The sequence below is a fragment of the Martes martes genome (assembly GCF_963455335.1).
Source record: "Martes martes genome assembly, chromosome: 1".
NCBI classification, from domain to species: domain Eukaryota; kingdom Metazoa; phylum Chordata; class Mammalia; order Carnivora; family Mustelidae; genus Martes; species Martes martes.
The window spans coordinates 112,325,918-112,339,549 of NC_137888.1; the positions used below are offsets into that span (position 1 = coordinate 112,325,918).

General features: G+C 37.4%; 1 protein-coding gene across 2 annotated transcripts in view; it reads right to left on the bottom strand.

Moving 5' to 3' along the window:
- The window catches only part of FGF12 (fibroblast growth factor 12), a 377,880-nt gene that overhangs the window by 6,642 nt on the left and 357,606 nt on the right, over positions 1 to 13,632 (bottom strand). For both annotated transcript variants that reach the window (XM_080826118.1, XM_080826117.1), the window contains exon 4: positions 9,297 to 9,495. In XM_080826118.1, the coding sequence (XP_080682244.1) occupies positions 9,297 to 9,495 (199 nt within the window). The remainder of the gene's footprint in view (positions 1 to 9,296; positions 9,496 to 13,632) is intronic.

Consider the following 13,632-nt stretch of genomic DNA (forward strand, 5'->3'; position numbering starts at 1 on the left):
CACTTACTATATATCTGTACTTTATATACACTATGGTTATTTTAATGATCCAAAAGATAGATAGTTTTATTGGTCCTTTTTGCAACTAAGGAAACTGAAGAACAAAAAGGGTAGTTTGTCAGAAGTAATGCAGGGCACGACAGGTCACAGTCAACATTAAAATTCACGTGTGATTAACTCTAGGGTTCCTGCTCTAAACTCGTGGTCAAATAATTTAATGTGTCTGGAAAAACAAACAACATAAAGCTTTGTTGACAGGTCTCAAGTTTGAAATCTTGATCCCACACCTCATGGGGTCCTCAGGACTTCCTGGGACCCTCCTACATTTCTCTTGCCAATTCCCTCTCCCATTCTTCCGACGTGGAAGAATCCCTTCTCCTCCCTCCTCAGACCCTCCTCAGACTCAGGTTATTGGCCTGACCTCATTCTTGTCTTGTCTTGTCTTTCTCTCCTCGCTCTCCCTTCTCTCACCTTCCTGTTTTTTCCTTTCTTCCCTTCTTTCCTCTTTTTTTTTTTTTTTAATCAGTCAACCACCTTGCTTCATATTTCACTTAGAAAAGAGCAGTGGAGGAGCAAGTTTTCATATCTCCACCACGAAAATAACCCACCTGCTTACAACTGCTCACACATGTTCTGGTGCTTGATCTCTTCTTGTGCCTGCCCCAATCTTGCCCTCCACTTGCCACTTCCATGCACGATCTCACCCCCTTTGGTCAGTGTTATTCAGTGACCAGCTCTCCTGCAAGGCCCATTTTTACTTCTCCCCAGTTGTTCCCATTAGTCTATAAGTATGTGTAATAGCTTTAAACAAAGAAACAAACAAATTCCACCATGTAACTACCATGTTTCTCTCCAGCTAACTTCCCATTTTTCTACTCCTCTTTCATAACAGAACTCCTCAAAAGTGTGACTTCATATTACTTTCTTCTTCTTCTTTTTTTTTTTTTTTTTTACCTCCTGTGATAACTTGAATCCACTACAATTTGCCTTATTCCCTGCTACGCCACTGAAATCACTCTTGTCAAGTCACTATTGCCTGTACGTTATAGACCCAATGGTCAATCCTCCAGCGGCTATTGGATCCCCTGGCAGTCTCTGATAGAGATAACAGCTCTGGTCATACTTTTATCTCTTTCTAACTATATGGACCTGGGTGAGTTAGTCAACCTCTCTTAAACTCAGTTTCCTCATGCTTAAAATTGGGATAATAATCTTAAGCTGCATATCCCCAAAGTGTTAGTAACTATCAAATGATACTCTGGTGAGGGAAGTACATAACAATAGCAACGAGCCACACAAATGACATATAAAGCAATACTGTTGCTACAAATCATTACTTCTATTACTGCCAGATTCCTGCAAATCATTTAAAAAGTGAATGTTCTTATAATTATGGGGAGAACTAGGTGTAAATCTTTGTCAGTGTTTCTCTGTAAGGGAGATTGGAAACCTGTGTGGAGAGCAACTGTAGTGGTTGCTGACAAATTCTGTTTTCCAGATGGAGGCAATCTAACTCCAGTTTCTGATAAAGTTCATAAATGGCACTCTATAAAGAATCCCCATCCTACATCAGTTTCCATCAAAGAAGAATGAAATATGACTAATCTTTTTATTACTACCAATTTAATTGAATTTTCCTTGGCTCTCTGTAATTTCTAAAAGGTGGAAAGGTTAGATTGTTCTGTTAGTTAATGTACCATTAAATATATTTAATTGTCTTAATCACAGATCATGGAAGGGTGTGAGCAATTAACATGAAGCAATTTCACTCCTTAATTAATGTCACATACAATCCCTTTGGAACTGTAGAAGAATTTTAAGTGCTGGTTCAAAAGCAATGTATTGCCAAAGGAATGCACCCGGTATGCTGTAAATATTTATTATAAAGAGTTAAGAGACACTGTGAACACAGAGATCTATATCTTCATTTAGAAGGAGATCAAAAACAATATTTGTGTGCAGGAGAGAGAGAGTTATGGAAGAAGAATGTGGCAGGGAGAAGTAAGAGGGTTTTTATTAAAGACTAATTCAAAGCCAGGAAAATGCTGCTTTGAATGAGTTGCACTGGTTTGGGAGGAAAAGGTGTCACAGGCTGGCAGAGATCCAAAACTCAAAAGATGAGAGAGAGAGAGAGAGAGAGAGAGAGAGAAAGAGAATTGCAGCTATTTTCTATAATAAAAACAATCAGGGCATTGGTGGTAGGTATTCTGTTTCTCTGATTTGTCTTTTAGTTTGGTTGGGTTCTAGGAAACAAGTTTTCTTTCTAGTCAATTGAAATAAAATATCAAAATATCAAAATCAATTTGCTATTAGTATCCTCCCAATTAGAGCTCTAAACATTAAGAGTACTGATTTGTTCAGTTCTTTGGTATCTCATTGTATAGCTTTTTAAGAGATTATTTTCCCTCCAAATTTTGATTTTCATTGTCTCTAATCCCTTAGTGAACACCACACCTCACAGCATTTCTCCAGTACATAACCCATAACACAATGTCCAGTTTCCAAGGGAAAATGAAAAATGCACTCTGGATTGATCTGACAGATCTGGGATATCCAGCTTCCTTACAATGTCTTATCTTCATATTATTCCTACGAAACAGATGGCATTTATAATCAACTTCATCTTCAGAGATTACTGAAGTTGAAGAGGGTAAATTATTTTCTCAAAATTACTCAGCAAATCATTGGCAAAATGTTTATCAGAAGAAGTAGACATTTGTTTACCCTTGATTAATTGTATTAGGTTACTTCTTCTCAATGTCAATTTAGTGCAATAATTGGTGTTAGCTCTAACTTACTCTATATAATACTTTAACTCAGCACTAGAATACAGCCATCTTAATAGCAGTAGGAAATGGCAAAATGTAACATGTTTAATATATGCAATTCCATGGTATCAGAGTGACAATTTACCAATGTTAGATTAGGCTTAGTCCAATATATTGATCACAATAATCTGAATAAGTTTAAATAATTGTCTATGGCCAGACTTGATCAAAATCAGACTACAATCACCAAATTCAGATTAGAACACCAAGTCTTGATCCTGGTTGCCATTGTAATCACTTGGACGATAGAACCAGACCACTCTGGAGATCTGAGAATTTGTAGCTCCAGATGGTTGGGACACTGATGTTTGGGAAACACTGCTCTACGTTATACTGCCAGCACTTAAATCAGATTCTATTAGCTTAAGTCAACAGTTACAGCAGGAAAAATGGATAATTTATACCTGTGTGTGTGTGTGTGTGTGTGTGTGTCTCCCAACTGGAAAATATATTAGTGGAAATAGCAAATGTCCCATTATTTAGAGTTTAATATTTCTGTAGCAATGACTCTCAATTGATATTTACTAATTTTACTATAGAAACATATTTCTCCCTCCAGGATTAAGTTCTTGAAGCTTAACTCTTTGGAAAGTGCACATATTCTTTTCAGGAGGAAGGAACTAGATACTGAAGACTCAACCACCTGCAGGAGCTGAGTAATGAGCTTCTTGGAGGAGGGAGGAGAAAAGGAGGAGACGGAATCTTGTTCTTTGTCAAAGACTATTTGGCTGCTGTATCTAAAGCTAAAAGGGGAGGTTACCACCAAGACAATTTAAATCTGGGGGAGTTACTTATCTGTGGTGTGAACAATGCTCTGAAAGGGTAAAACTGGGAATCATGAAGCCTGTGTTGTTGTCTTAAATTCCAGAGGAGGGGACCCATGTAAGTAAAGGTTGACATGCAAGTGCACATAGTAATGGGCTTAAATATCAAGTCCATCCATCTGTCTGAAGAGATGCCCTTGCAACCCTTCATTAACACCACCTGTGTTCTAAACCCAGGATGGAAAGTGAGACCGTGATGGGAAAGGGGCTGGTAGATAATTATTATCATATAATCAGTGCAGGACTTAAAGATCCTGGGACTGGCAGAGTTTAATTTGGGGAATCCTGACATTCAACATGATATAATCATCAGGATTGGGGAAAAGTCAGAGCTATTTGAAAAACAAAACAAAACTTCTCTGGCTTTTTCTCTGCAAGAGGTCTATTTCCTTCCCCAAGGAGGGGGACATTTACAGCCCACAGTCAGTACTGGACTCGTTTGGTAACTGTGCAGTGGTGGGTTTAAAGGTTTATAAAAATTTCTTTAAAAGCTAAAGATAACTGGAGCACCTGGGTGGCTCAGCCATTAAGCATCTGCCTAGGGCTCAGGTCATGATCCCAGGGTCCTGGGATTGAGCCCCACATTGGGCTCTCTACTCAGCAGGAAGTCTGCTTCTCTCTCTCCCACTCCCCCCGCTTGTGTTGCCTCTCTTGCTGTCTCTCTCTCTCTGTCAATAGATAAATAAAATCTTTAAAAAATTTTTAAAGTAAATAAAAACTAAAGATAACTGACAGCTTTTCCAGTTAACCAGCAATATGGCCAACCTCTTATAAAGCTGTCATTTTCTTTCTTTTCTGAAAGTGTCTTCTAGTTATGTGCTTTAATTGTCCTATGGAAAAAAATATTTCCGAAAACTTTCTTTACAATGAATTATGGCTGGAATGTCTTTCATCCTACTCCTTCTAAAAAAAAAAGTTACAAATCACCCATTATGGGGATAGCTCGTAAAACTGTACTTTATTCATTCAATAATTTAACAAAGGAAATGTGTTTAGAAACATTTTATTTATAAATCCTAAGCTAGGCTCCATGAAGAAACATGGTTTTACAATAAAGTGCTTATAAAGAATGCACAGAATGTCATTGTCAAAGAACTTTAGGAATCGTCTGCTCCAATTTTTTCTTTTGCAGAGTAGGAAATGAAGCCTGTAACATTCATCAAAAAAGAAGCAATGTATTCTTAACCCTTTTGTCCCCTAGTTTTAACATGGCATTCTCATAAGTATCTTATCTGATTATCTACCACTATGAATTTATCTTGTCATATCACATATACCTATCTCCATTTTGAATGGTTTAGAGCTAGCTTACTACTCAAGTTGTTTCATGATATAACACTTCTGCTTCCTTATCACTCACATTTCTAATTATTAGCATATCCACAGGCTTACTGCAGATTGAAGGGCAATATAGTGTAGGGGGTAGGTGTATAGGCTCCAGCAGTAGGCTTCCTAGACTGCAATCCCAGTTCTGTATTTATCTAGCCCTGTGATTGTCCAGGGCATACTTACTTATATTTAATTACTTTAAATATTGGTCTCTTCATCTACATGATGAAGGGTAATAACATGAGGCTGTTGTGAACTTTAATGAAGGTAACATATGTACTCTGCCTAGTAAATGGTGAACTGTATATAGATGCAGTAAGGCTAGTAATAGTAGTAATAGCAGTGGTAGCACAAATAGTTTGGGGGTCCCAGTGAGGAGAGAGAAGTCCTCACTGCACAGTAGAATAATGCCTAACAAAACCCCAAGTTCACATATCTTTGATACTAATGGTAATTATATAATTACATCATTTGATAACATAAAGCATAGCTGCATGGAGAATCACTGGGAATTTGTTCATATTTTTGCATTATAATAATGATATCAAAGTGCAAAGATGTGGGAGAACTGAGGAATTTCATGGGTCTGTTACAATATAAGAACGTGAAGGTCTCCATATGTCTGCAAAGGCTTTTATTTCTAAGGAGCAAGGAAGTATACTGTAGATTTAAAAAGAAGAGAAGCATATAGGAGACATTTATTGAAAAGCATTTGCTAGGGTCTTATTATGCTAGGTTGAGGTTACATTTCAGACTTCAGACTGTAAGCAATTTCACTCGTCTTCACAGAGATTAAGCACGTGCTTGCTTGAGTCAGAATGCCTTGGCTTGGATTCTGCCTCTGCCACTTATAAGCTGCTTGATACGGTACAAATTACTCAATGTCTCTGAGCTTCATTTTCCACGTTTGTCAAATGGGGATAATATTAGAATCCACTTCATAGAAATGGAATGAAAAATAAAAGGGGATAGCTGAGACATGTTTAGCACAATACCTGCACAGAATAAGCATTTAAAGAACTGTTAGCTAATTTGTTCAAAAAAGTGAAACTTGCTCTCTAAGACAAAAGGCAAAGACATTTCTAGGGAATTAAAAGGGCTTTGTTCTGAAACAATTGCAATCTTGTTTTTATTTTTGGAAGTGATTCTTATCATATTCCATATACTCCAACACCTAAGCTTTCATCCCCACAATCTAAAGAGACAAAGGGCCTTGGAAACAAATCCAAGTATTAGTGAATCTGATTTAGAATGGACTCTTTTCCCCCCTCAAAAAAAAAAGGAAAACCACCCAAAAACATCAGTAAATAAGAAAAATAAAAACAAAATAATGAACCAAAAACTATCAATCAGAAAATTAGGAAATCGAGGCTATTCTAAAGTTGAGGATGGCAGGTTGAAGCAGAGACTCTTACTCTCCCGGTCCCATTCTGCTATTCTATCAGAATAACTGAACATTTATTTGGCGTGTAGCCATCCAGAAGACATAGTACATGCTTAGGCTTCCCTGCACCTAAGTGAGACCATTGAACTGGGTTGCAGTCAGTGAGATTTAAGCATCATACGGCAGCTAATGGGGACCTTCTTGAAGAGAACACTGGCCCAGGGTTTTGCCTCTGCCTTTCTCATCCCTTCTTCTTCCCTCTGGCTGGCATGAGGACGTGGACGGCAGGTTTCTTGATCTGGTTGGTGACTAAGCTGCTCTTAACATGGGTTTTGTATTGTACATAGCCAAATCTAATTCTAAAGTAAGCAATTAGGAATGTCTAGTGGTCTCTTCCTACATTTGTACTGAAATACAGCAATAAATATAGAATTTAGGCAGCTCTGGGACTAGGAATGTAGTCATTGAATCCATTACCCTTGGAAATGTGTACACGGCCACACAGTCTCAAGAAGCCTGACTAGCCAGGGTGCAGACAGCAGTCATGATTAGGAGGGTAAGTTATAGGTGTGTTTTTTCTTTTTTTGGGGGGGGTGTCAGTATGAAAAGCACTTCCATAAAAAAAGCAAATAACACACGTGGATTTTTCCTTTCCTTATACTTTCCTGGGTTTTCCAAAAATTGTTAATGAGCATGTGCTACTTTTGTTTCAACAAAGAAAATCTATTTAAATGCACAAATAAAAGTGATACAAGAGAGGACGTGGGTAGGGGAATGGGTGAAATAGATAAAGGGTATTAAGAGTGCATTTATCCAGGGGCGCCTGGGTGGCTCAGTGGGTTAAAGCCTCTGCCTTCAACTCAGGTCATGATCCCAGGGTCCTGGAATCGAGCCCCACATTGGGCTCTCTGCTCAGCAGGGAGCCTGCTTCCTCCTCTCTCTCTGCCTGCTTCCCTGCCTACTTGTGATCTCTGTCTGTCAAATAAATAAAATCTTAAAAAAAAAAAAAAAAAGAGTGCATTTATCCTGATGAGACTGAGAAATGTTTAGAATTGCTGAATCATTATATTGTACAGCCAAAATGAATATAACATGTATGTTATATACATGTATAACATATATGTTAATTATGTTCCAATTAAAAAATGATGCAAAAGTTTTAATAGTTTATTCACACTGCACCTGGAGTGTTTTTGGCTGCTTGATCTCTACCTCTCACCTCTAATGGTCTGAACCTGCCCCAGTATTGAAATTACATTTAAATAATCAGCTTTTCAATATCTTTTTTGGGGGGGAGGTGATTGCTCTTTCCCTAAATCCCAATATCATTTCTGGAAGCGTGCAATACATCACTTTTTACATTTTATTGTTGCCACTAATACACATATCTCGTATCTCCAAGAATACTATGAGGTTATCTGGAGCATATATAATTCTTCTTTGTCTTCATACTTAACTATTCATTTGTTCATTCATGTGTTCACTCAATTAACAACAGATTATTAAATGTCTCTCTATGATACATAAGATATTATACAAGCAATAAGGATATATGAGGGAAAAAATAAAACTAGTTCTGCACATTCAAAAAATGATCAAACTATGGATAAGAGAAGACAGTCTGGCAAACAGGTAAATTTAATACAATGTGATCAGTTCTAGGGGAGAGGACTGTATACAATGATAAATGACAGAACATTTAATTCTACTTGAAGAGAATCAGGCCCCCACAGAAGGAGTCACTCTTGGATTCATTCTTTACGAAGACTCACAGGCATCTTCAGGCACATGAGTGGATGGACATTGTGCGGAGAGGAGGGCCAAAGAATTACATGTCCCCCCAGATTGTGAAAATAGATTACAAGCAGCACAGTTCTGCTTCGTGTGGTTGAAAGCACAGGGTGTGAGGAGAGTTTTGAGAGGGAGTTTTGAGAAGGAGCTTCAAATGTCACATTTTCCCCCCACTGCTTCTACCACAGTGTTGACTGAATAAATGTTTGTTCCCTATTACAGCCATAGGTATGGTCCAGCAGGCGCTATGATGCTACACTGGTTGACCTGACCATGCCTTATAGATATTTAGGGGACAGAAAGCCTGGCTATGTTACAGAACTGTAATATGCTGCCTCAATCCCCTCATTTCCATAGACAAGGAGGCTGAACTAATGTTTTAAGTGATTATAATGTGACTTTCAGAAATGAAGGTTATCAGTAAATGTCTAGGTTATTGCTATTTTCTTAGCCGGTGTTTAAAAGCTTGACTGAATACAGCAAGAGTGGTTACCCCAATGGTATATTCTCATCGTCCATAAGGAACAAGTTGCTCAAACTGGGTTCCCTTAGCATAAAATTATTTATTTCACTGATCAATTTGAAATAAGTGAACAATGTATTACATGATCATGAGAGGGGAGGTTATAGGCTGGATTTAGAACAATAAAATTGAATACTATAAATATTTATTGATCACAGTAAATAGTATACTATTTTCTTTTCTTAGAAAATACAAAGAAAAATTAATACCCCATATTGTTAGATTTGTTCACAAAGATGTATATGCATATCTCTAAAGGCTTTTTGCAAACTGTAAAGCACTAAAATAACATGATTGGCTTTTCAAGAGTGTAGCTTGAGGAATTAAATTATTGCATTCAACAGAAAAGGAAATCACATTCCAAATGGCAACTAGCACTATTTTTCTCCTTTCAGGAATTTTCTAGCTTCTATTTCAAGCACTGTTTTAATAAGTGCCAAGTATTTATAATAGAATTTTTTTTTCTTTTTTTAAGGAAGAGGTACTACTGTGTTTTCTGAAACTTTGTTTTGATCTGCTGCATTCTAAGTAAACTCCACTGAGCAAGGGACAAGGAGCAAAACTGGCATCAACAAACAGAAATCAGGATCTAAAAAGAAAAGAAGTTCATTTCATACCTTCAATAGGTTTTGGTACAAAATGTGATGAGGGCTTGGTTTTCTTCACTCTGTTTCCCTTCATAATTTGACCTTCTTTATTGAGTCCCAGAAACCATGCTCGGCCTGATTCTTGCTGACGGTACAGTGTGGAAGAATAAATCACATAGTAGTTTTCAAATACAGATTCCTTGAATTTGCATTCTGGAGTGAAAACATCCTGCAGAAGTAAAGAAGATACAAAAGAGAGAAAGGTTTTAAAAGTGAACTTGCAAATTTTTAAATGCAATGAACTTGAAATATAGGTTCTGTATTAAGAACAAACCAAAAGCAATTGTGCATAATTTCTAGTGGCACAGAGTTACAAAGATTCATAATACAAAATCAAGAAGCAAGATTTCCCTTCTAAACAACCTTTACTTCACAGAACACAGCCACAGGCTCAAATCACGCATTGGACTAACATCATTCAAGGCTGTGCCCAGGTTTGGTCCCAGTAAAATATTTTGTGAATTTAAGAGATTGACTACTGCACATTTTAGAGGCCCTTACCATGTACAGTGTATCCCTGGGAACCAAAATCAAATACAACCACACACAGGTTCACAGATGCTTCTGAAGGGACTATCTTATATGTACACAAATCTATTATGCAGTCAAAATTTGTTCCATAAAATCACAAGTGTATTACCCTTTTGCTTAATGTCAGTAACGTTTCATTTAATCTCTTTGTAACATTTTTTTAAACTTGATAATCAAAATCCAGGCAACATACCCAGGGATAACTGTAGAAAAGATATTACTACTACATTGTGTGATCTTCAATAAAACATAGAATAAGAGTTTTAATTCAAGAGGGAACCTTGAAAATCCTCTATTTCCACCTCACCATTGGATAAGTAAGACAACTAAATGGTTATCTGATGAATTCAGAGTTCACACACACACACACACACACACACACACACACACATTGCTGCATCAATGCCAGAGCTCCCATTTCATGCTTCACAATCACTGCCTCTCAAGATCACCTTTTCTGCCTGAGTCTTGTTTAGTGACTTACAATGAGATTTTTATAATCAATACAATGAAATCAAATCCTAACATGTCAAATGGACAAAATACATTTCACATAATGAAGAAATTCCCTCCCTTCTAAGATAGGCAGAAGAAAAACAAATGTGATAGCATCTTCTTCAACTACATGTAAATAAGAATCCTATAAGTGAAACACATTCACAACCGTCATGGCTGTCTTTGCCATGTACTTGAAAAACCTCTCCCTTGTAACCCTTGAAGTGTAAGGGCCCAGTGGTTTAATGCAGTTACACCTGCAGTTAAGTTACTGAAGAATATGCTGGACTAACGCTGGGTGAAAACGTGTCCTGCTAGGTGATAGAGACTAGTCCCCTGGATTCATCTGCAGACAGCTACAGTGGTGCATCGATGGATGTTGGTGAAGGCCATCAGTGATAAAAAGACACTGCTTAAGAGACTCCCTTGATTTTTGTTTTTGTTTTTGTTTTTTTATTTAACAGACAGAGATCACAAGTAGGCAGAGAGGTAGGCAGAGAGGAGGAAGCAGGCTCCCTGCTGAGAGGCTTGATCCCAGGACCCTAGGATCATGACCTGAGCTGAAGGCAGAGGCTTAACCCACTGAGCCACCCAGGTGCCCCCTGACACTCCCTTGATTTTAAATGGCTCTAAAATTATAGAGCAAGAAAATGAGACTGAAATGATGGGAAGGGGAATGGAAAGGCGGTTGTGAACATTTTATACATATCTCTGTGTGTGTGTGTGTGTGTGTGTGTGTGTATACATAATACAGATAGAATATATATTATTGTTATATATTGATAGTAAATATATACCCATCTACCTATACTATATTGATAATAACAATATAATGTCATAGGACACTCTCAATTTTAAGTAAACCTAGTGACTAAAGAATCAAAAAATTAAAGATTATGCAATATGACTTCATGTGCTCAAAGGCTGTAATAAAAATGATGGATCATAAAAAGTGCTGGTGAGGATGTGAAGAAACTATCACCCTTATATACTGCTGGGGGGAATGCAAATAATGGAGCAGCTGTGAAGGACAGTTCGGCAGTTCTGCAAAAACATTAAACATACAATTACCATATGAACCAGCCATTGTACTTCTAGGTATGTACCTAGGAGAAACGGAAATTCATATATGCACAGAAACGGTCCACAGATGTCCATAGCAGCATTACTCATCATGTGGAAACAATCCATACATCTATCAGTGAACGCACAGATGGGCAGGATGGGCACATACATACAGTGGAACATTATTCAGCCACAAAAAAGAACAGAGGACCGATTCATGTGACGATATAGATGAACCTCAAAAAAATTATGCTAAGTGACAGAAGCCAGACACCCAGGCCATATGTGGTATGATTCCCTTTATATGAAATGTCCAGAATAGGCAAATCCAGAGACAAAAAATAGATTAGTGGTTGCCAAGAGCTGAATAAATAAGGAGTGACTGCTTTTTTTGGAGAGATAAAGGTATCCTGAGATTAGATAGTAGTGATGTTTGTGCAAGTTTGTGGGGGGGGGGGGACACTAAAGCATACACTTTAACACATGAGTTTTATGCTATGTGAGTTTTATCTCAATAAAAAAAAGAAAGTATCAGAAAAACAAAGTGACTAGAGAAAATGAGGAAAAAGAATAAAACTATTGTGTATTGCTTGTCTGGCAACACAGAAGTAAATGATGGACCTATGGGGCTCTTCTATAACTTTAGGACTTCTATAACTTTTTATAACTTTTAGGACAAAGTTTAATCATTGCCATGTAGAGGAAACAAAGTGATTCAATTCAATTTATAAGATAATTTGAAGCTCTGGTTTTCTTCCAGGACTGGGCTAAAAGACTTAGAAAATGCTAAAATTTACTATAGATTTACTAGCTATACTTTTCTATTTATTAACTAGTTATGTGTGTGTGTGTGTGTGTGTGTGTGTGTGTATATAGTGATGTTTGTGCAAGTTTGTGGGGGAAAAACATATATACACACACACACACACACAACTAGTAAATATATATATATACATGTATATATACATGTATATATATATATTAAATATATATTAAAAACAGAATAATCAAAATAATTTCACAGCTTTTGTTTCTAGGTCTAGCTCAGTACTCGCCAGCCCTAGATACTAAGGGACACTTGAAAGTTCCATGAATAAATGAAACATAAGAAAAGAAATACATGGGACATGAATTGTGTACAGATCTCATGATATATTGACACAACTTATTTATTTAGAAGTATACTTCACAGACATGAAAACTTAGAGATAGATTCAAATCTTCTTAGTGATGGTTCAATTTGGTGATTTTATTTAACAGAGTAACTGAAGACAGCTCCTGTGGGGGGCTCAGTCCCTAAAGTGCCAGACTCTTGATTTGGGCTCAGGTGATGATCTTAGGTGGTGAGACGGAGCCCCACATCCAGCTCCAGCTCGGACCCTGCTTAAGAGTCTCTCTCTCTATCTAGTCCCTCCATATGCATGTGCATGTCTGCACCTTCTCTTGTTCTCTCTCTCTGAAACCAAACAAAACCAAATTAAAGCCCATGATACTGACATAACTGCTCTGAGAGTCATAGGAAGTTACAGGGAGATCCAGGCATTGGGCTAGACCATGAGCTCCTGGCTGCTGGTTCAATACTTTTTGCAATGGCACACATTGATTTCTACTGCATAACCAAGCCAGCATTTCATGCCAAGCTGCCAGTTTGAGACTAGCCATCATAAAACCCATATCCACCAAAGACAATTACTACACCGTCTTCTATATATGAGAAAAATAACACTTTTGTTTAGTAAATAATGAACTCAAGAAACCTTGAGTTCATTATTTACTAAACAAAAGTGTTATTTCTGTTTTGATAATAACGAATTTTTGTTTTGATAATAATGAACAAGTTTCATAATTGTTTAAAGTCTGCTCTTGAAACAGCAAAAATGCAGGATATAAGGCAGGGACATGAGCCAGGAATAGCATTAGGCAGGGATTGGGTCTCGAACTTCTGAGCTGGCAAACTGTATCCCAGACAGAGCACCTAGGTCCTAATCGGAAATGAAAAGTCAAGTGAAGTATCCCATTTAACATCATTCCACAGGGGTTATGCAGAGTCAGAATCCAGAAATGAGTCAACTGACACCTGGGCAGGGCAAAACATTTCAAGTGGAAAAAATATCAGAAGCTAAGTGCACAGACAACCTTCTAGAAATGGTGAGAAAAGCTTATGAACACTGAGAAAACCTGGATAATCATTCCAAGTGGAACCTTTACACTACTT